This window comes from Orbicella franksi, chromosome 2 (assembly GCF_964199315.1).
Source record: "Orbicella franksi chromosome 2, jaOrbFran1.1, whole genome shotgun sequence".
In the NCBI taxonomy this organism is placed as follows: domain Eukaryota; kingdom Metazoa; phylum Cnidaria; class Anthozoa; order Scleractinia; family Merulinidae; genus Orbicella; species Orbicella franksi.
The window spans coordinates 19,835,900-19,858,636 of NC_138146.1; the positions used below are offsets into that span (position 1 = coordinate 19,835,900).

Genomic DNA, 22,737 nt, shown 5'->3' on the forward strand with positions numbered 1-22,737 from the left:
TCTTCATTGTTCAGTTCAAATATATTTTTTTTATTTAAGGTAATAGATCACGCGTGTGATTTAATTTCAGCTTCTTTTCTTCTTTACTTTCTGGTATATATTATATCTTGTATGTGTGACCGTGTGTACGTGTGTGTCTCCGGCCAAAATTTGACTAACCAATTTGTAAACTGGCAACCCGGCATTTTTAACCTAGTGGTTATTTCGGGTTGCCAGAACCCTAATACTTAGCAATATTTTATACATTTCTGTATTAATTAATGAAAAAAGGGTAATAAAGAGGATGTTGTGTTAGAAATGTTACTATTGTTGTACAGATTGCATATTTTTGCATCGGACCGAATAAAAGAAGAGAGAAACAAAAAAAAGAGGTTTTGCTTTTTTTTAGCAACTTTTGACCAACTTAAGTTACAAAAAGCAACCTTTGACTTTTTTTGAAGCAAATTTTGAGCAACTTTAATTTTTGATAAATTTTGGGCAACTTTTGGGAAATCTCGAGCAACTTGTGGCAAGCGCTATGTGTGTGTGGAGGGGAGGGGGATTGGGTGGGGGTGTGCGGCCCGCTTTCCAAAACCCTTACTTTACTTATGACCAAAATCTGCGATTTTCCCTACCCTATTTATGACCTGACCAAAATTTCGAACCCTACTTATGACCTGACCTTATATCAAAACACTGTGTCAGACCTGCCTTGTCAACTCCCGATAACTCGAACCATCAAGGGAAATTAAAAAAGGTTCGAGTTATCAGGAGTTTGAGTTATCGGGATTTGAGAGCAAATGACCGGAAATAAGGGAAAAACGGTGAAATGTTTTCTATTTATGCAGTGTACATTTTAATCAAATTTAATTAACTGCACAGTCAAGGAAGCCAAGAGATTTATTGACATTTTGGAAAAGGAGTTAACAAGCAACACTTTGTGAAAACGAGCGGAACCTGAACTGAACTGACACGTGTTGTGTAATCTAAAAGAAAGAAAAAAGTTCACACGGTACACTGTTTGTTTTGACTTGTCACGTATTGACAGACATGGTTCGAGTTATCGAGGGTAAAATTATATAGCAAATGGCCTAAAGGGAAAGGAAAATTGCTTTGAGTTAGCGGGAGGTTCGAGTTATCGAGAGTTCGAAGTTACCGAGGGTAAAATTACAGTAAATGTATGACGGAAATCCAGGGGAAATCGATTACGGTTCAAGTTAGCGACCACGTAAAAAGTAAAATCTTAATTTAAGATTTTTCGCGTTACCTCACCACCAGAACAATAGCCGATAACTTAAGTCAGTTCAGATGAATGTTAATTGCCGTAATCAGAATTTATGAAGGGCTTTTGTTGGTTTTCTTTTCGATAGTGCTGAAAAAGTGGCTTCTTCTTAAAAACTGAACATACCCATATCAAGACTAGAGTACAAAAACCATCCTCTATTTATGATTAAAATGGCCAAAATTGGTACCCTATTTGTGACCAAAACGGCTGAAAAACCATACCCTCTGGGGCCACATATAGCTATATAGCTCATATATACTGGAGTACCTTGCGTCAGTAGATGATGTTCACATAAAACATTTTTATCGCCGACAATCGCCGGCTTGCCTGCGAAGTTGAACTCAGCTCAATTGCGCAGGCAAGCCGGCGGTCAATGCCTGGGACAGATTATGATTCGATGATAAATGTTCACATATGCCGCATTGGTGTCCAAGCCGCGCCCAGGTAGGCTTAAGGGAGAACCCCTCCCCCGGGATATTTTGATTCACTTTCATTCATGCCTTCACGGATTGATATTTTAGTTGAAGTCTGCTGTGACCGGACCGAACCTCCCTCTTCGTACCTTCTGGCAGGAAATTTATGGGTAGTTAGGTAGTCGGCCATTAAGCATTTTTACAAATAATAATAACTTGAGTTTGTTAGCACGCGAGGGCAAAACGCGCGAGAATTCCTTTCATGGCTAACCCTGAATTGAAGAAAGCTACAAGAACGAAGAATTCTATCGCACTGCTAAAACTCTGCAACCTAGTTGTAATGGTCCTTTTTATATGGGAGTACCCCCCGGACCTCCACACCACGCTGAAGAAATTTGAAAACGGCGTCTTCACTCAGAAAATGCTTCAAATGTTTTCCTTCCACGCTACGCCAGGGGATTCGAAAACTCAACAATAACAGATCATTAACCCGGATATTGCGAAAGCAATCTGTAGGGTAGCTGTGGTGCAGATTATGCAAATGATATGTAAGGACCTGTAAGGTCAGTTAGACTGCCGGAACATGACTATTGTGAGAACGATTGTTAAAAACTAGAGAACCCAGCAAAACAAACAACAAAACTAAGTACGAAGAAAGATATGTGTGGGTTAAGCTTGACTGTTGGACGGCCATGACACTGACTAAAAATAACAGCTATGTATTATGAACTGAACTTTTCAGCTCTACTGACATTACTTTACAACATTTACACTATAAATACTATACTATTTACACAAAATACTATTTTAAAAATGTGAAACAGGGCCGTTATCTTTATTTTCTATGCAGAAATTGCGTGAAGGTAGTACACTGTAGCTATAATAGGTGACCCATAGGTGGTTTGATTTCATGTAAATATCTATTTGTGTAAACTTAGATTTATGTTTCTCTATTTTTGTTTTATTTGTCAGAATAGCTAGAAACGTACCCCAGTAGAGTCGGTAGAACCCTTCACCTTTTCTTGGAGTTGTAGTGTTATGCGATAATCATGTAGAGGTACGAGCCAAGAGGAGTTCATTTGCTATAGCTATGGATTGGTGCAGACTGTGAATGAAGTTAATTAAGATGAACGAAATCAGTCAACTTTTCCAAAACCAATTTCTTTTGCCCCCAAACCAGTTTTTCAAACCGCCGGCCCAAAACCGTTTTTCTTTTTTCTTTCTTTCTTTCTTTTTTTTTTCCTTCATCTTTAAACCGTTTTTTGCGATCGCAAAAGCGTTTTTCTCCAAATCTGAAACCGGTTTGTCCGTCCCCAAAAACATTATTCTTCGATCCCAATACACTTCTTCCTCTCATCTCAAGAGTGGTTTTTCCGAGCCTATGGATTGTTCGATCAAATCATGCATGCAAAGCGTTTTAGCTAGATCTTCTTGGGAAGGAACTTCCTGGGAAGGAAACCAGTATTCAATCAGTGAAAACCTTATTGTCCCAGTGTATCCATTGGGAGACCCAGGGGCGGCTAGTTGGGGCGGGACTAAACGATTATCAAGGTAAGCTTACCTTGAGCATCTCTTAGGCGGGACGAACAAAACTCGGGAAAGAAAACCCGGCAAAATTAAAGCCAAAAACTGTCGACCCTGGGGAAGAGGTTGGATCAGGAGTTAGGATCAAATTTCGTTTTACCCAAGCCCCGCTGACTAAGAGAGACAGGTGGCTCATAGGGTACTCGTTGATTCCGCTAGCTGGGCAACTGGAGCTGACGGAGTAGGTCTATTCTACTTTTACCCTGTAAGAGCTTGCTTTGAGATCTCATTTTTGAAGTTGATATCTTGTCTTCTGAGTGATTTTTTCGTTTTGATCAGCAAGAACCACGGGGAAGTTTTGCAGTTTGATCCGCGAGAAACAGACTGTAAACACTTGAGGTGAGCAGATAAGCTTACTTGAACTTAATTACGCTGTACTTTCCTTTCTATTCAATTTGTCATTGTCGTTAGCGACAATTTGATGTTTCTCAGTGGAATAGATCTTCGCCTGTCAGGAATGCCTGCAGTGTATTTTAATGTACTTGTTCTGACTTCTTAGTTGTTGTTGTTTATGTCACTCGGCTTCCGCTTGTGATAATCACATGATCGATAGATTGTTGCACGCAAAACTGTTTGAGGTTTACACATACCCTAACTGAGAATAAATTAGTTTCTGTTAACTTCTCCGGTTGGCAATATTTAATTTCATGAACGCACACGCTAATAATGGTGGATGTCGTGCTGAATTTACAAGTTTTAATTATTTAAATTTCCGAAAGTACCAGAAACCTCTCTGCATATATGATGGTTTAGGGGCAATACAAACTATTTAACAAACACTCTACATTACGACTATACCTGAAAGGTGACAGATTGAATAAGATTACATAATCTGATTATGTAATAGTATCAAGCTATTATAAATAGAAGAAAAGCAGTGAAAAACATCGTAATCCAAAGTTTTGTGTGGGTTACATAAGAGGGTAGCAAGGGATGGCGATGATGATGGGGGAGGGGAGGGGGTGGTCCCGTTTCACGCACGAATTTAACTTAGTTTACGGGTCTCATATTCTTTTAATTCTTGGTTTTCATGTGACGTAGTCATATTCCAAAATTAGAAATTGTCTTTCCTTCTGAGGTTTTAGTTTCATCAGGTAAAAGACCCTATAGGAACGTGATGTTTGACAATGTTTTAGCTCGACAGAGCTCTTCTTTTCGTAACAGGGCACTCTAAGCTTTTGTGTTGTGTGTGACATGAAAATGGCGGCCCGAAAAGACTGTCTTGTAGTCAAAAGATGAGTTATCACTAAATGGTGCTTGCACTAGAAGAAGCATTTATTTCAATTTGTTGGAGCTGTAGAGTGAAAATTTTTGTTTCAATAGCAAAACTCAACGACAGATGTTTTTGTTATTTTATGGTTGCCATGTTTGTGCCCCTCTGAAGGGCACAAACATGGCGTCTCCATACAAAGCTCTATAAATTTGGGTGACACACTTCTGCGAATAACGGGCAAATGCAAAACAGCAGAAACCTGATTCTTGGCGAGGTTGTTTTTATAGCAATCACCTATCATATCCCAGATTCTTGAATTTATTTATTGAATGGTTACAATTTTTAGTTTTGATCACGACTGGTGAAAACGTAGAATCGCTCCAAGCAATGATTTTTTCCCGTATATTCCCATATGTCTTTAAGTGGCTTCTCATGTGTCACGCACTAAGTTTTGCCCTTGTCATTTGTCACACACAAACCCTTTGCCACCCTGACATAAATACAGTATCACCTGGGAGAGGTGGTGTCAGGTGGTACTCTTTGATTGTATATGGTTGGGGATTCTGCTGGGACTCTGAAAATCTGAGCCCCTACACCAGACTATGGTCAGCTGCATTTTCCATCCCTGTTGTAACCTAAACATCAAAAATTCCCTTGTAAATCTCTCTTATTCTAGGCTGGAAACCTGGATATCAACACTAGTAACTCTCGATCTCTTGTAATATATTTACTGTTCACAGCTAATAATCACTCCCTGTGTCTTGAATATGTATCATTTACTGATTACCTGTACAAACGCAAGAGAAAGGGTTTACCCTTCATAAGATTGCGAAGGAAATTTTGTGTAGCACGCCAAACAATACAAACGTAAGGTAAAATTGACAGAATAAATACTGGTGATGTGATGTCTGGCAGGGTGGGTTGGTCAAAACTATATTTTTTAAAGAAATCTATTATATTAGTGTTGGTAAATTATCTGAAATTTAGTTTGAAAATATTTTGTGCAGCACAATTGCAAGTTAAAACTTTATTTTGACAAAATTCCGGGGTTACATTTATTCATGGCTAGGTCAGCTTCCCATGCCGTTCATTATCTGTCATTTGGTCACCAAAGTTGAGCAAACATACTTGTAAAGTACACAAGTGAATGCAGTGCTTTGATCTTTGGTTACTGCAATTTGTCAGCAGTTAATAGTTGTTTTTGTTTTCCCTATTTTTTTCAGAATCACTAGAAGATAGCACTTCAGTCCAGGACTTTGTCAACTGGAAATGAATAGTGTACAATTCATCTTTACCCTTGCCCTTGTTCCCCTGGTTTTGAGTCAGTATAAACCAACATGGGAATCACTGGACTCACGACCTCTCCCCTCTTGGTATGATGAGGCTAAGTTTGGTATTTTTATGCATTGGGGATTGTACTCAGTACCAAGTTTTGAAACAGAATGGTTTTGGTACCGCTGGAAGCACGACCAGAAGCCAAACTTTGTGGAATTCATGAAGGAAAACTATCCACCAGACTTTGAGTATGAAGACTTTGCTCCAATGTTCAGGGCGGAGTTCTTTGACCCTGAGGCATGGGCTGACCTTTTGACAAAGTCTGGAGCAAGGTGAGTGTAATAATCTTGTTCTAACAGCACGATGGATTCGGATAAACACAGCTCCAGTAAACAACATCCAAGTTTTTATTCCAACATGGCTACCGAGTCCCGGTACAATGCGCATGTCTGTACTCTGTACTAATACGAAATACCGCTGATCATTACAACTTTCCCCTTACAAAAAGAAAAAAAAAGAAGTAAATAAAAACAGAAAAGTGCACGTTGATACCAAAATGAGTAACACTGTGTAATATCAAAAGGACAAAAACTTCATGCACAGTTCATGTTTCCTCTAATTTCAACTTGTAAGAAATGTAGTGGCTTCACAGTTTCTGTAAAGGTCCCTAATGTTTCATTAAGTTTCAAAAAGAAACGTGTTCATTGTCATATAACATAATCCTTGAAACGTAGAGGCCTTCTCACAGCCCTTCCACTTGCTGTCTTGTGAGGCTCTGAGATTTCATCCTCCAATGAGTGAATTTCCTCTTGCTCTTGAGATGTTGTGGTGGGCTCTTCAAAAAATGGGACTGCTTGATCAGCTGTTTCCTTGGAAGGTGAACTTCCATTTGTTCTCACGGTTGGAGACTCGTGATGAGGTGAGATGTCTGTTGCTGATGGATCGCTTTCCGGTGATTTCATTAATACTCTTCGATTTCTGTGGTATTCTTTTCCTTCATCAGTTTGAATCCTATAAGATCTTGGTGTTCCTGCATGTTCTGTTACAATGCCTGGTTTCCAATGGCTTCCCATTTGTACTCTGATCCGGTCACTTTTCTCTAACGTGGGGAGGTGTTTGGCATGCTGATCAAAATAGTGTTTTTGTTTTTCTTGTTTGAGCCTTAGTTTCTCCTTAACTTTGTGTGGATCAAGGACTTTAGGCTGCAATTGTGCGTCGGTAGTGGGAATGATTGACCTTAGTCGTCGGCTCATGAGCAGTTGCGCAGGTGAACCAACATCATCAATTGGTGTGTTCCTGTATTCAAGTAGTCCCAGATAAGGATCGCGGCGATCTTGCTTTGCTTTGGTTAGTATGTTTTTCACTGTTTGAACTTCTTTCTCAACAAGACCATTTGCCTGGGGGTACAGTGGACTGACAGTAGTGTGTTTGAATTCCCACTGTTTAGCAAACAGTGAAAAGTCCTTAGAGGTGTACTGGGGACCATTGTCGCTGATTACTTCAGATGGTATTCCATGTCTGGCAAACATGGATTTGGTGTAGGTGATGACTGTGGTACTTTTGGTGTTTGGTAGTTTGGCTACTTCAAAATATCTTGAGTGATAGTCAACAATGATCAGGTATTCAGATTTGTCCCATGTGAACAAGTCTGTGGCAACTATTTCCCAGGGCTTGCTTGGTATGCGAGAAGGGATCATTGGTTCTTTCGTGTTTTGCCGTTGATGCTGTAAGCAAATGGTGCATCTTGATATCATGTCGCTGATTTGAGAATTCATTCCTGGCCAGTACAGTACATCTCTTGCTCATCGTTTGGATTTTTCGATCCCCATGTGGCCTTGATGTATCCTTTGCAGCATTTCTTTTCTCATAGAGGACGGGACTATTATTCTGTTATTCTTGAGAAGAACACCCTTGACTTCAGAAAGCTCATCTCTTACATTCCAGTAGATTTGAATATTTGCTGGTGTTTGAGACTTTGTTTCTGGCCATCCCGACTTGATCGTTTCTTTCAGTTCTTTCAGTGATGGGTCATCCGCTGTGGCTTCTTTGATTTCTTCTAGTTTGGGCTTTGAGACTGGTAGGTTAGAAGTTAGCAAGTGGACATGTAGTGCAATTTCTTCTTCCATGCTGCCATATGCTGTTTCAGGAAGTGGTGCTCTGGAGAGCATGTCAGGAAGCACTAACTCCTTTCCTGGCTTGTATTCCAACGTGTAATCATATTTCTGCATTCTGAGTAGGATTCTTTGTAGTCTTGGTGGCGCTCATGCCAGTGCTTTTTTAACAATGGTCTCAAGTGGCTTGTGATCTGACTCAATAGTAACTTTCTTTCCATAGGTGTATTGGTTGAAACGTTCTAAGCTGAATTGAACAGCCAAGAGTTCCTTCTCTATTTGAGCATATCTTGATTCTGCATCAGTGAGGGATCTTGAAGCATAGGCAACAGGATGTCGGTCTTGTAGTAGCATCCCTCCTAGGCCGGTTGGGGAGGCATCACAGCTGATAGTAACTGGCTTCTGTACATCAAAGAATCTCAGGACTGGCCCTCCATCTTTGGTTAGGATGCTTTTGATTTCTTGAAGTGCTTTATCTTGTTCATGTGACCACTGAAATTCAACGTCCTTTCGTAGTAGAACTCTGAAAGGTTCAGTGACGGTTGCCAGATTTGGGATGAACTTGCCCAGATAATTGACTGTTCCAAGGAGTCTTTCTACTCCCTTCTTATCAGTTGGTGCAGGCATGTCATTGATGGCGCGTACCTTTTCATCATCAGGTTTGATTCCTTCTTGTGTGAGTTTGTGACCAATGTAGGTGACTTCTTTGACTTTGAAGACACACTTTTCTTTGTTTAGTGTTAGGTTAATCTTCTCACATCGTTCAAGGACTGCTTGTAGACAATGGTCATGTTTTACTTCTGTTTCTGCATGCACTATGATGTCATCGATGTCGGTTTCAACTCCTTCCAAATCACCAAAATGTTGACTCATCCGCTTTTGGAAGACTTCTTGGGCAGACATGATTCCGAATGGAGTGACCTGATAGCAGTACCGCCCAAACGGTGTATTGAAGGTAGTTAGAAGTTGACTTTCTTCATCAAGAGGTATCTGCCAGTATCCTCGGTTTGCGTCTAGCTTGGTGAACCATTTTGCATTTGCCATGCGTGTAGTGATGTCTTCAATGGTGGGTAGCTGAAAATGTTCCCGCTTTATTGCTTTATTGAGGTGCCTTGGATCTAAACAGATCCACAGACTACCATTAGGCTTTTCAACAATGGCCATAGAGTTGACCCAGTCTGTGGGTTCTTCTACCTTGCGAACAACTCCTCGCTTTTCCATGTCATCTAATTCTTCTTTCACTCTGTCACGAAGGGCTGCTGGGATGGTTCTTGGCGGGTTTATGACAGGTGTCACAGTAGGGTCTACTTCAATGTGGTAAGGTTTCTCCATACGTCCCAACCCAGTGAATACCTGTGCATATTTCTGCAGTACTTCTTCTCTCAGTTCTTCAGACGACTTCGTAACTTCCTCACCTTGGTCTGGTTCCGTTTGCTTTTCTTCTGTCTTAGCCATCATAACTACTTTGATTAAACCCAGATCTTGAGCTGAAGTGAGTCCCAATAATCCTGGTTGATTTGTTTCCACTATATGGAAAGTCAGCTCATGTTCTACATCTGTCTTGGATTTCACTGGCAGTTTAGCAGTGCCAAGTACTGTTAGCTTGTCTTCGGAGTAACTGACTAGATTATGGTTGCAGGTATTTATCTGTGGATTGCTTCCTACTATCTTCTTTAGATCTTTGAGTGGCATGATGTTGACTTGAGAGCCGGTGTCTATCTTGAGTCTTGTGATATGTCCTTTCACTGGCAACATCACAAAGCACTCCTCATTCTGGATCTGAACTTCTTTAGTGACAGCTCCTACAAATAGGGTTGAGTCAAGATCATGTTCTTCTCCTTGTTGCTCTACCCCCAGTCGATGGACTTTTTTTCGTGATCTGCACACACTCAGGAAGTGATTTCGTTTCTGACAATTGTTACATGTTTTGCCATATGCAGGACACTCCCTTGAGCCATGTCTGGTTCCACAGTTCCAGCAATTGAACGTCTTGCTCGGAGGTCTTTTTTCTTCATTATCTGAGGATGTTTTCTTGCAGGTTGACTTGTTCTTCTCCTTTCCAATTCCATGCACTGATGAGTCGCTGTCCAGTTCTTTCATTTGCATTTCCGTTGCTTCTGCAGATCGTACCACATCTAATGCTTTCTCTAGAGTAAGGTCTGGCACCCTGAGTAATCGTTCCCTTGTTTTTGTGTTGTTTACACCAAGTACAATTCGGTCCTTGATGAGAGAGTTCTTCAATGTTCCAAATTCACATGTTTCACAAAGCTTTCTTAATATCGTTACGTACTGATCGATACTTTCGCTGCTTTCTTGGGCTCTTGAGAAGAATTTGTATCTTTCGTAGCTTACATTTTTCTTCGGTTCACAATGTTCCTCAAATTTCAACAGTACCTTTTCGATTTTCTTGTCATCACCTTCTTCATCCCAGGTTAGTGTGTTGAAGACATCAATAGCATCGTTGCCGATGACAGTCAGAAGTGTTGCTACTCTGGTTGAACTGTCCTTCGAGCTTATTCCGGTTGCAATTTCGTAATTTGTGTATTTCTGTTTGAACTTCTTCCAGTTGGCCGAGATGTTTCCCCCACTTTAGTCGAGAGGTTCTGGAGGTGGAAGGCCCAACTGCATAGCCATTTCAGGTGTATTTTCTTTGTCTTCAACTGGTAATTGCTGTTTTTCTTCGGTGATTTCTTCTCCCTCGGGTGCAATAGGATTCAACTGATCCTGTGACATGAGCTACGATCGCCGATGTTGACTGCACTGAAATACGGTCTGTATTTTATCCAAAAATTCGCTGGATTGGTGGCTGAATTTCTGTTTCATACTTTACTTCTGACACCATGTAATAATCTTGTTCTAAGAGCACGATGGATTCGGATAAACACAGCTCCAGTAAACAACATCCAAGTTTTTATTCCAACATGGCTACCGAGTCCCGGTACAATGCGCATGTCTGTACTCTGTACTAATATGAAATACTGCTGATCATTACAGTGAGTTTGGCCAATTGTCTATTTATTAAGTTTTTAAAAAGGATTACAAGTTTTCAATCTGTCAGGGTACAAATGTTCAGTAGTCAACTTTTATTAGTGAGTGAGCTCTGAATTGTTTTTTTGAGTTGGTTATGCTCACCTGGTAGCCTAGTTGTTGTCAGTAGTTGCCCTTTATCTTTCTTTTCTATTTCATTATTCTAGTGGTTCTTGCAGTTCTTTGGTTCTTGTGGAACCTTGTGGTTCTCTCGTGATGATGACGTAGAAATTTCCAGTATGATGCAGCATTGTGTTTGTCTTGATTCTACAAAGGTTACAATAATAAATCCATGGACTTAAGAGACTTAATATAATTATATATTATTTATTATTTATTGTGGGACTGTGCCAGTCCAGTGCTAATCTTATCATGCAAAACTAGCATTTCTCACAATTTCACTGTTAAACTTATTCAGACAGTTGAATTATCTTTTAGATATTATGTCCTGACCAGTAAACATCATGAAGGATGGACAAATTGGAGATCAAATGTATCATGGAACTGGAACTCTGTTGACAACGGACCTCACAGGGATCTAGTGGGTAAGGGCAGTTATGTATTAATTACACTGATGAGAAATATTTATGTACGCTTACAGGTAATCTATAGTGTCAAAACTACTTTGTTTGCCAATTAACTCTTGATTGATTTCACACTGCTAATAAACTCAATAACGGTTTTAATCGGCAGTATACCCAGTGTTGTCACTGAGCCCCAGCTGCCAGTGAAATTTGCCAACTGAGAAGAGGTGATTCCCGGCTGGATTTTGTTGGGCGATCACTCGTTAAAGGACAATGAACGGTTTTTAGGTTACGCACATACTGGCAATCATTTGATATCTGAGCCATATCAACCTGTCTAAATGAAAAATTTGGAATCAATTCCTGACTACCTTGAGTATTGGTGCCACTATAATGAGTAAAGTAATTGAAATTATAAAATTTTGTTTTGATTACTTATTTAGCATGTTCTCTTTCCATGTACTGCGTCCACCATCTTGTAAACACAAAGCGTGGTAGCCCTGCATTCAAGGTGTTGCAAAAGATTGGGGATGAAAATTTTGTTCCAGGTCTCCGGCAAAAAAAAAAAAATTGTGACTGTCTCAATGAAAATCTTAGCCAGGAGACTGTTTTCTTAGCTACAAACCCGCTTACCACAGATACATTGTACAAAAATCTCCCTTGCCATGTGGTCTCTCAGTACAATGTATCTGAATATAGTGCAGCATAAAAAGTAAAATTGGCACCAATCCAAGATTTCAAGGTGCCAGAATTGACTTGATTACTATTGCTTACCTCTGGTTTCTGATGTATGAAGTGACTGAGAGTGATACTGCTACCCTACCCCTTGATGGGATGCTAGTCCACTGCAAGTCCCCCTCCCCACAGAATTGTTTGTCCTCATAACATTTTGTTGGTACCCAAACCCTGAAGGATAAACTGGTGAAGAATGGTAATAAAAACGTATCAAAGTATAAACTACAAGAGAATAAAGGAAACTGTTGTTACTAGCCACCTTAAGTAAGTAGTACTCAGCTGGCATGGTCATTATTCTTGCTTGTCCTGACACTCCACTTGAGTGTGAAGTGTCCTGCTGTAACTAGTCTGTGCTGTAATTTTCAGGGGAGCTAGCAACTGCCATTAGAAGTAAAACCAACATCACTTTTGGATTGTATCATTCCCTCTTTGAATGGTTCCATCCTCTCTATGAGAAGGATCTTGCCGATAACTTTACGACACGGGATTATGTCGAGGTATGCCAAAGGTGTAGATATTGAAATTATATATTACCTAATCATGCACAAAGCTATGTTCCCATTTTCCACACTATTTTTACTTCCATTCATATACCAGATATCCCTTAGCAGGGGAGTTAAGATGCAGTATTTATTTATCTATTTATCACTGCAATATATATTTTTGGCTTCGTGATTTGAACGTCAACACTTGACATAATACTTTTATAACTCATAATTTTCCATAATTTTCCAAATAAACCCATCATAACACTTGTCGGTGGGACTAAAATCACTGCATCAGAAAAACAATCAACACCGCAACACCGCAAAGCGCCATGTCCCCCTCTGTGTATACAATATTTATCTATTATTACAGTTAATTAGCTTTTATTAAATTTTTCATGTCAGGAAGTTCTAATGCCAGAGCTGTATGACCTGATCAACATACACATGTATAAGCCTGATTACCTGTGGTCAGATGGTCCTAGGGACCCGACATATTGGGGAAGCAGAAAGTTTCTTGCATGGCTTTATAATGACACTCGGTGATAGGTCAACATAACCTAGTTTGTACTTTGTTTGTATTTCATGTCAGGAAATTCTCATGCCAGAGCTGTATGATCTGATCAACACGTATAAGCCTGATTACTTGTGGTCAGATGGTGCACATGGACCCGACACATACTGGAAAAGTCAGGAATTTCTTGCATGGCTTTATAATGAAAGGTATATGCAAGACTGACTCAGCATATCAGTTACTTTTAAATATTATGTACAGACTTTGAGGATCATGCATACTTAAGGCATCTGTCAGCCAAGTATCAGTTGATACTATACTGATAAGTGTCAGTCGAATCGTGTCGACCAATGCTCTGTCAATATGTCAACTGAGAGTTGGCCTAGTGTCTGTCAAGTTGATGTGTTATTCAAGTTGGTAGACAGTTGGTTGACACTATAGGTCAACACTTGGTCGGCAGGTCGGTTGACACTCGAGGAAGAGACCATGACTGTTACATTGCTATCAACAGTTGGCCATGTTTTGGTTGGCTGTCAGTCAGTTGTTTTGCTGAAATGGCAGCCGTATCCTGGCCCCTTCCCTTTACCCACAGGGGATGCAAAAGAAGAGTCACTATTGCCTATGCTCATATGTGGATAAAGCGAGGAGACAGCTCAAACAGCCGTTATTTTGAATACACATCTAATGCAATTATAGGTCTGAACAAACACTGAGTAGGGAAAAACGGACTCACACGAACTGTGGCAGTTATTATATCCGAGGTGTCCAACTTATGGACAGAGGCTGCTAATCCAAAAGTAACAAGGGTCTTTCTTTTGGCCTTAGCCTGTTTGCAGTATGTAAAAGCGATGACGAGAACAAAAACATAAGCTGCAAAAAACAGTATGAAAAAAATAATGTTGCCGGTATGAAAGGTCAAAAATGGACAATGGCCAATGAAAGTCCCTTTCAAAGGGCTAGAGGAAATTATTTAATATTTGAGTAGATAAGATAGAACTCAGTAACAAGAGCCAACCAAATGATCGTAGTCTCGGCCTGGTGTCGGTAAAGTATTGGCCAAGTGTTGTCCAGGTGTCGGTAAAGTATCAGCTAAGTGATGAACGAGTATTGTCTGACATGTGTGTTGGTCAAGAGCCAACCGATTTCGGTGGACATATATCCGCCAATACTCAGTTGATATGTCGACTAACACTTGGTCAACATATCAACCAATAGAATCGACTTTGATACCCGGCCGACAGATGCCTTAGGTACACATGATCTGACTTTGATTTGGTATTTAATGATTAATGATAAGCAATAATTATTGAGCCTACGAACACAACACAAGTAGTGTGTGCACTTAAATCGCTTAAAACAAATAAGGCAACGGGCAATGATGTTATCCTGGCTAAAGTACTGAAACTGGGAGCAAAGGAACTAGCCACACCCCTTATTAAGTTATATAACTCCTGCATCTCCAGTGGAAAGTGGCCAAGTGAATGGAAAAGGGGAGAGTGGATAGCCGTCTTAAGAAAGACGATCCACTCCACAAAGAGAACTACAGACCGGTTACTGTCCTTTTTGCTGTGGACAAAGTCTTCGAGCAGCTGAGTAGCAAACAAATCACTTCGCAATTCGACAGTCGCCTATCAGATTGCATTACCGCCTACCGCAAATCTCATAGCTGCGAGACAACCCTTGTCTCACTGGTGCAACAATGGAAAATTGCGAGGGACGGCCACCAGTGTGTAGCTATATTATCTACGGATATGTCAAAAGCATTTGATTCACTTTACCCACGACTCATGCTTAATAAGTTAAGAGCCTATTGTTTTGAGGAAAACACCGTCAATCTTCTACGCTCATATTTCTCCAACCGACGTAATAACACAAGTTCTTGGCAAGTGGTAAACAGAGGATGCCCACAAGGATCTGCATTAGGACCACTTCTTTGGAACATCTTCCAGAACAACCTGACCTACGAAATTAATATGAACCTTTCTATGTACGCAGATGACTATCAGATTTACGAAGCAGGAAAGGATCTCGCAAACATAAAGTCATCACCTAGCAAGAATGCAGAAAAAGCATCTAAATGGTATGAAGACAACATGCTCAAGTTTAACTATAGTAAATACAAAACCATGGCAATGCAGAACAAAAGAGGGATAACAAATCCGACTATGAGTATTCAAGGCAACGTAATTGAGTCGACAGAGAAGCTAAACCTTTTAGAAGTGACGATAGATAGTAAGCTGAACTTCAGCCATCATATCAACAACGTGTGTAAAAAAGCAAGCCAAAGGATCAGAGTCCTTATGAGACTGAAAAACCTGATACCAAGAGAAGCAAAGCTGCAACTATAATATATAGATTTAGGCCAGCCTAAAAGCGTAGCTCCTGGGCCGGGTTGTTCAAAGCCCAATTGAGCTAACCCAGAAAAAGGTAGAATTTTGATTTTTAGTTTTGTAACTTTGCGGTGAGGTTTCTGTATATTGTTTGGCCTTCTGTTTTAATTTTAATAATCACCATATACATAAAAGAACACAGCAAAAAACATTTGTATAGAAGAAAAAGTTATAATTTGATTAACTTTTAATCCTGGGTTAGCGTAAACTGGCTTCAGAGCAATCCTGCCCTGTTTCCGACAAGCTAACCCAATATGAGCCCGTGATCCAATTGATAACCAGCGCTTGGTCAGCGGTCAACTTCAAGAAAACACGTGACCTCGAGGAGCTGTAAACCTGAGCCCGCGATATGGTCACGTGATACTGGTCAGTGGATACCTTGTTTTGACAGGTGTCAATTGATCATAACATGCATGTCAAATATCAAGGAAGTACACGGTAAACCAAGGCTGCATGACTCTGTCAACCTATTATTTGGAGTATGGCCGTCATGTTGGGCAACTCCGCCGTCGTCGTTGTCGTCATCGTCGTGTGTACGTGCCCACGAGCAATATCGCTAGCCATGATAACCATGAGAAAATCAACTCATGGGTTTCCTTTTCTTTCCTATATGAGTATGGGAGCTGGAGCTCCACTATAAAGCTGCAATCTTACCACACCTTACTTATTGTCACCTCACCTGGCACTTCTGCAAGGCTAGCGACAAGAGAAAGCTTGAGCGCATATAAGAAAGAGGACTAAGGGCAGTATTTAAGGATAAACATTCTAGCTACGAGAAACTACTGGCAAAAGCAGACATACCATCGTTGTACAACAGACGATTACAGGATATTGCTATCTTTATGTATAATTGATTAAGCATAAATTACTACCACAGAGACTTTGGAATCTTTTCCAATTAGACAGTAGCTCATATTACTTAAGGAAACAAGAATTTGTTCTACCACGATTCTCTTCGGTGACATATGGAAAACACTCACTTTGTTACCAGGGGCCCAAACTGTGGAATGATCTCACTCCTAGGATAAGAAATCAACCCTCTTTGAAGCAATTTAAAAGTGTCATACGTAATGAGGATCTTACTGCTAACTGCTAATGTTAGTGACTGTTGAGGCTGCAACCTATGCCGAGAATGACTGTTTGTTCACATAAGTTTTACAATTAAAATATATAATTTTAATATTTTAATAGGGTCTAAGATATATAATTTTAATATATTCATAGTCTTTTTAGCTAAGTTAACGGTTGTAATTAGGTTTCTATATACTGTATAAGTGCCCACAAATATTTTGTAATTCAGAGTTGAGCAAATGATTTTAATTAGGTTACTAGTTAGGTCCATGATTAGTAGAGGGGACTTCTCCCCTCGGCTACTGCCTTTTGACACAATAATACAGTTGTTATTATTATTGTTGTTGTTGTTGTTATTATTATTATTATTGTTATTATTATTATTATTATTATTATTATTATGTACTTGGTGTCTGCATGCATCGTATTGTTTAAATGAATAAAAGTGATGTTCTGATTCCTTCACTCTCCCTGTTAAGCCCTGTTAAAGACACTATTGTTACAAATGATCGTTGGTGTAGCAATGGATGTCCTTGCCATCATGGTGGAGTGTTCACTTGCCATGATCGTTATAATCCAGGTGAGTCATAGTTATGTGAGTTTTGCACATGCACCCCACAAGAGGTAATGTTTTGTCCAGGGGGTGACTCTTATATGAAAAGGACTACCATCTGAAAAATTTGTATTAAACCACTAAAGGAGACCAATCTGGGCATGACTCAGGCTTTATTCAACCCCTAAAACCTGGCTTGACTAATTAAAAATGACAAAGACAGCGTTTTTAAATTTTTTTCCCAAGTGCACCCCAAAAAGTAGGGAGGCACGGTGACCTCATGGTCAGTGCGCTCATCTCTGCATCGAGCGGTCCGGGTTCGAGCCCTAGCCAGGGACATTGTGTTGTGTTCTTGGGCAAGACACTTTACTCTCACAGTGCCTCTCTCCATCCAGGTGTATGAATGGGTACTGGCGAATTTAATGCTGGGGGTATGTACTGTAACCCTGTGATGGACTAGCATCCCATCCAGTGGGGGGGGGGGGGGGGGTAGAAATACTCCTAGTCACTTAATGCTACAGAAACTGGGATAAGCTTTGGCCTTGTGGGCCACTTGGTTCGTATGCAGACTTTACCTACCTATCCTGAAAAGTATGACTTCTAATAAAAGTTGATAGCTAGTAAGAATAGTCACTGTCAGTGGAATTTTGTCCTGAACGCCCTAAGTGAGACCAAATTCCTTCATTTACAGCCCTATGAGACAATGAACATATCCTTGACCTTGTCACATGGGAGTCCCTTTTGTTTGCTATTTTAAACTTATCTATAACAAGGTTGTTTGTATTGCATTGACCATACTCTGTGGATATGCATATATTAAGTTCCTTGAAACACACACAAATGAGAGTTCCTAGTTAAACTTCACTTCCGTGAAGTTAGTAATGACGATCACAAATTGCATTATTACAGCCATATGTTATCAATGTTACGATTGCGGGAATGACATTTGGGACTGTGGACTTCGCCAAGTTGTTTTATTGTTTTAGTACGATAATCCAACTTTTGCAGTAACTAGTTAGTATTATTGTAACATGAGAGAGACCTTACTTGCTACTACCAACTGTTGTTTTATTAAAGGTAAACTCCAGAATCACAAATGGGAGAATGCATTGACAGTGGATAAAGGTTCCTGGGGCTACAGACGTAATGTCGACATTCACTTATATTTGAACATCAGTCAACTGATCTATCAACTGGCTTCTACGGTAAGGTGAGAATTGTTACTGGCCTGTGCCAGATGAGAATGAGAATTGACAAGATGTTCCATAGAAAATGTGGATGGGTATTTGTTGTGTCTGTGAAAGCCTATAATTTCAAGTATATTTAGTCAAAAGTCGAAAAGTTTTCCCTTTGGATGGAAATTTGAAGACCATCATGATCTATTAGCAGATAGTCTACAATGGGAGAACCAAATCAGATTCCTGGATTCACCACAGACCACAATGCAATGTGAATAGCCAATACAATAGGGGTACTTACCATTTGCATGGGAAAACCGGAAATTCCAGTTGGAAAATCAAATGGTTCGTGCCATTCCGTTAGGGAAGCTTCAGAAAATATGGGCTGTGATTTGAGGTGATGCTATTTTTCTGCTCTTTTAATTCTCTTTAACTGATGTGAATATACTTTACAGCGATTCCTTCTCCTGCAACGTCGCATTTAATTGTTTAATGTTTATGCCTGAAATTTCCAACCGGATGGTTTTTGTAAATGGTAAGCACCCTAGCTCTCCATCTGGGATTTGTAACACTGCTCAATGTTGGAGGTTTTAAAATGTTGCTTTCTTTTGGTCAGCTGTGGTGGTAACATGTTGTTGAATGTTGGCCCGACGGCAGATGGCCGTATCATACCTGCATTTGAGGAGCGTCTGTTGCAGATGGGAGAGTGGCTGTCTGTGAATGGTGAAGCCATTTACAGCTCCAAACCGTGGAGAGCTCAGAATGACACCATTAACAAAGATGTCTGGTAGGTTGAATTGAGTAAAATGTTTTCTCATCTAAAAGGGACTTCAGCCTTTGAATGTTCCCCGTAGTTTTTCCAGTTATTCAATCTTTGTCCCTCTCTTTATAACTTTTTTGTTCTATGTTATATAAAAGCCAATGACCATAACTCTGCTTCTTCTTTTATTTCTAGGTACACATCCAAAGCTGATGCTGTGTATGCCATCGTCCTTGAGTGGCCGGCTACAACTAACCTCATTCTTGGAGCTCCAGTGGCAACCGAACACACTTCAGTTACCATGTTGGGTTATCAAGGAAAGTTTGCCTGGAAACCAGCAGGTGACAAAGGTGGTATAATTGTCACTTTTCCTGCCATCCCTGTAAACAAGCTTCCTTCCAAATGGGCCTGGGTTTTGAAGCTGGAGAACATTGAGTGAATTGACATCAACTGCTGTTAGATTTTAGCCTGGGGACTTCCATGTTAAAGGAATGGGAATGCTCATCGAAAAATTTTAGAAATATCCGTTTTAAGGAGGAAAATGTGGGTGTAGTTTAAGCTTTAACCTCTAGGTAGCTATCCTAAACAGCCTGACTAATAAGAGTGACGGTAAGCAAATGGCATCGAATGTTTTCATCTATGAAGTAATGGAAAAAAATTTCATTCAAGATAGATCTAAACCACCATCTGGTAAGTTTGCTTGTTACACTCCTTATTTTTTTATACGAATATTGTTTTTCCGTGTGAATATTCTTAGATTATAGGCTATGATATTTGCTTGTCATCTATCCTATCATGACTCGGATGACGTTAAAGTAATGTTGGAGCCAGACTCACAGCAGGCAACAAAGCCTGATATTGCACACCTAACTTCTTGTAGAAATATTATTAGCATCTTATATATGGCTAGTACTGGTTTTATTTTTCTTTGGCTAGTTTTGCTGCTTAGAGAAAGGGAGAATTTTAGACGGTTTAGTTAAAAACATACAATTGTATTTACAAACATTTCAACACACAAAATTACATTCTCTTCAAAATCTCAGCTATGGGTTTATTCTTAGAACATTATCACAATTTCAGAAATATCAGCCTTAATATTCTTAGAAAAAAAGAGTGTAGTGGGTATGATCGTATGGAAAGTAGTAGATTGTACTATTACTATAAAAAGAATTGGAGTACGGGCTGAATATTAATAATGGCGTTTTTAAAACAGTCAGCAGTCAGAATTAGCATAGTTGAGCAGGTTGGCTCAATGTTGCTGCGTAATTTTGTTTATTTAATGAATTGCGTTGACGTTATTTGACAAGTTCTACAGTAGTAAATAGCAAGCAAAAATAACAGCTAAATTACGAGAGAAGTGTTTTGTAAGGAAGTCAGTTCGAATTTAGGTAGACAGTAGTCTGGACTTGATTACAAAACCCCTTCTATTTAAGACTGATGTCTCCTAGTTACTCACTGCTGAACACGACAATTTTTGTATTTGTTTTACTTAACAATGTATTTGTATCTTGCAATTTACAATTAAACTATAGCCTTATAGATAGACTGTAATTTCATGTTTTTCTTTTTTTGTAACTAAGACCAATTCTGGTTGTGAAGAATAATAAAGGTTTTCAGTAACGAATAGTGTTGATGCACTCTTTGCGTAAGACAAAGGGAGTTAGATTTCCCCTCAGTTCGGTTGTCACTTTCAGAAAAAACAGTTAGACGTGCGCCGCATCGTAAACAATACACTTCTTTGGTAAAGCAAGGCTGGTCTACATGTACAAGGCAGGCTGAAGCGCATATACGAGAATGGAGATTGTTCCATACACTTTAAACGTGACAATGCCATGAATTGCACATTTGCGACGTTTCGTTTGAAACTTGAAAAGTTCAGGGAGAATTTTTCAAAATTCAAAGTGGCGTCGATTAGTGGAGCCACTCGTGGTTAGCCTGCGTCGCACACAGTCTATATTGGGGATTTTGCGACTTGTCCGTCTGCATTGCAGGCTAGGTTAAATGTGCTCTGTAAAATAAATTTTAAGCCCATATAGAAATGCAATCTTGCACAAACGCAACTTGTGACACTGTCCCTTTAACCATTCAACCGGGGATGCTCAAGCGACCTCGTTCCCAGGGCCTCGCTTCTTCTCGCCTCTGACTCTCGCCACAAGGTGCTTATGTTTGCATCCCGCCAGTTTACTCGTAGGTTTCTTGAGCTTATCCTTATGTTTGTGTTGGGAGTGTAAACCATGCTTTTGACGAAGTTCTGTTATAACAAGCAAACATTCTTCAGCCCGGCCAAAGTGAAACTAAAAATGTACGGTATAGTCTGTCCACAGACTTTTATTTTTTTGCTACGAGTTATTTTTCTTCGAGCGCGCGAGCGCAAAGTCTATTTTGATCTGTTTTTACCCACACCCTTACGTTTTAGCGCGTGTTTCCCACGTGCCGGATAGGATTGATATTTCTCTAAGTTTGCGATCTTGACGAACTCAAGACAAAATGGAGGGTCTGTGGACACACTGTCTAGGGAACAGAAGCCGTATATAACATAATCAATACCAGTGAAGAAGCAAAAACTTAAAATCTACCTGGATATAACAAATAAATTCCATCATGCTATAACAAGAATAATAATAATAATAATAATAATAATAATGATGTTTATTAGTGGCTTATAAAAAAACTACAACTGTAAAAATTCTTAGGACAATACATATGTCAGGGAAATACTAACTTACAAACGAATTACAAATTACACTCATTCTTTACAACCCTTATAAATTTGTCCATTGTCATTTGTCGAAAAAATTTAAATAAGAATAGTAAAAAATACTCTACACATTTAAATGGCAAAAACTCTACTTTAAAAATACACTGTAGCTATATGCAGGTCCACTTCTTGGCTCAGTGTTCGTGGCTTCGGCTAGAGTTCCCCAGAAATAGCATTCTCAACTGCCTTAATGAATATTTGCATGTCCTTTTTTGATATCTAAATCAATGTTTGACAGTTCTAAGTGGACTCTCCTAGGAGCTTGTGAGCCTCTTAAACAAAGTAATGCTGATCTCAGCAGTGCAAAAGATACTCTTGCCCTGATCCATGACATGGTAGTCACATAACAATAATAATAATAATAATAATAATAACAACAACAACAACAACAACAACAAAAACAACATCGACAATATCAACAACAACAAGTTTATTAACATGTCTAGGTAAAATAGCCGAGGGTGAAACCCTCTACTAACTGGGGACACCTAAAAGTTAAGATTAGGAACTATTTACAACGTTTAAACATTAAAATAAGCAGGGGTCTATATACAACATTTGAATGAGCTAAGACTAACCTAATTACTAACGTAAGTATTTACATCCATAACACTTAAAAATCATAAAATTTAATTATTACATAGAGTTCGACAGCTTTGCCAGCTGTCAGCCAGTAGCGATGTTAGCTCAGATTTACGTATGTGGTTTTTGAAAGTATGAGTAGAGGAAAGATTTACTAGTCCTTACTAGAGCTAATCAAAGGACTACTGTGGAGCAACTCGTTAATGCGACAGGAGTTCCCTTATTCATTGGTCCCCTTCATAGGTTCAGGTACATGGAGGTGATCTGTACAGGCCCACAAATTAAATGATTCCCGGACCG

The 22,737-nt window shown here is 39.6% G+C and overlaps 2 protein-coding genes across 3 annotated transcripts in view; both read left to right on the forward strand.

The window, feature by feature from the left end:
- The window catches only part of LOC145478514 (alpha-L-fucosidase-like), a 77,493-nt gene extending 56,776 nt beyond the window's left edge, over positions 1-20,717 (forward strand). The window contains exon 11 of the transcript XR_014048276.1: positions 20,486-20,717. The gene's annotated coding sequence lies outside the window, so the exon portion shown is untranslated. The remainder of the gene's footprint in view (positions 1-20,485) is intronic.
- LOC145478511 (alpha-L-fucosidase-like) lies at positions 3,396-20,454 on the forward strand. 2 transcript variants are annotated; one of them, XM_081456561.1, is made up of 10 exons: positions 3,448-3,466; positions 3,541-3,600; positions 5,698-6,081; positions 11,326-11,432; positions 12,513-12,643; positions 13,224-13,354; positions 17,086-17,186; positions 18,237-18,369; positions 18,954-19,124; positions 19,293-20,454. In XM_081456561.1, exons 3-10 carry the CDS (start codon positions 5,744-5,746, stop codon positions 19,534-19,536), a joined length of 1,356 nt encoding a protein of 451 aa, XP_081312687.1. In that variant the 5' UTR covers positions 3,448-3,466; positions 3,541-3,600; positions 5,698-5,743; the 3' UTR covers positions 19,537-20,454. The 2 variants fall into 2 exon arrangements, with proteins under 2 accessions (XP_081312686.1, XP_081312687.1); XM_081456560.1 differs by having other exon boundaries at positions 3,396-3,600.
- Positions 20,718-22,737: the final 2,020 nt, after the last annotated feature.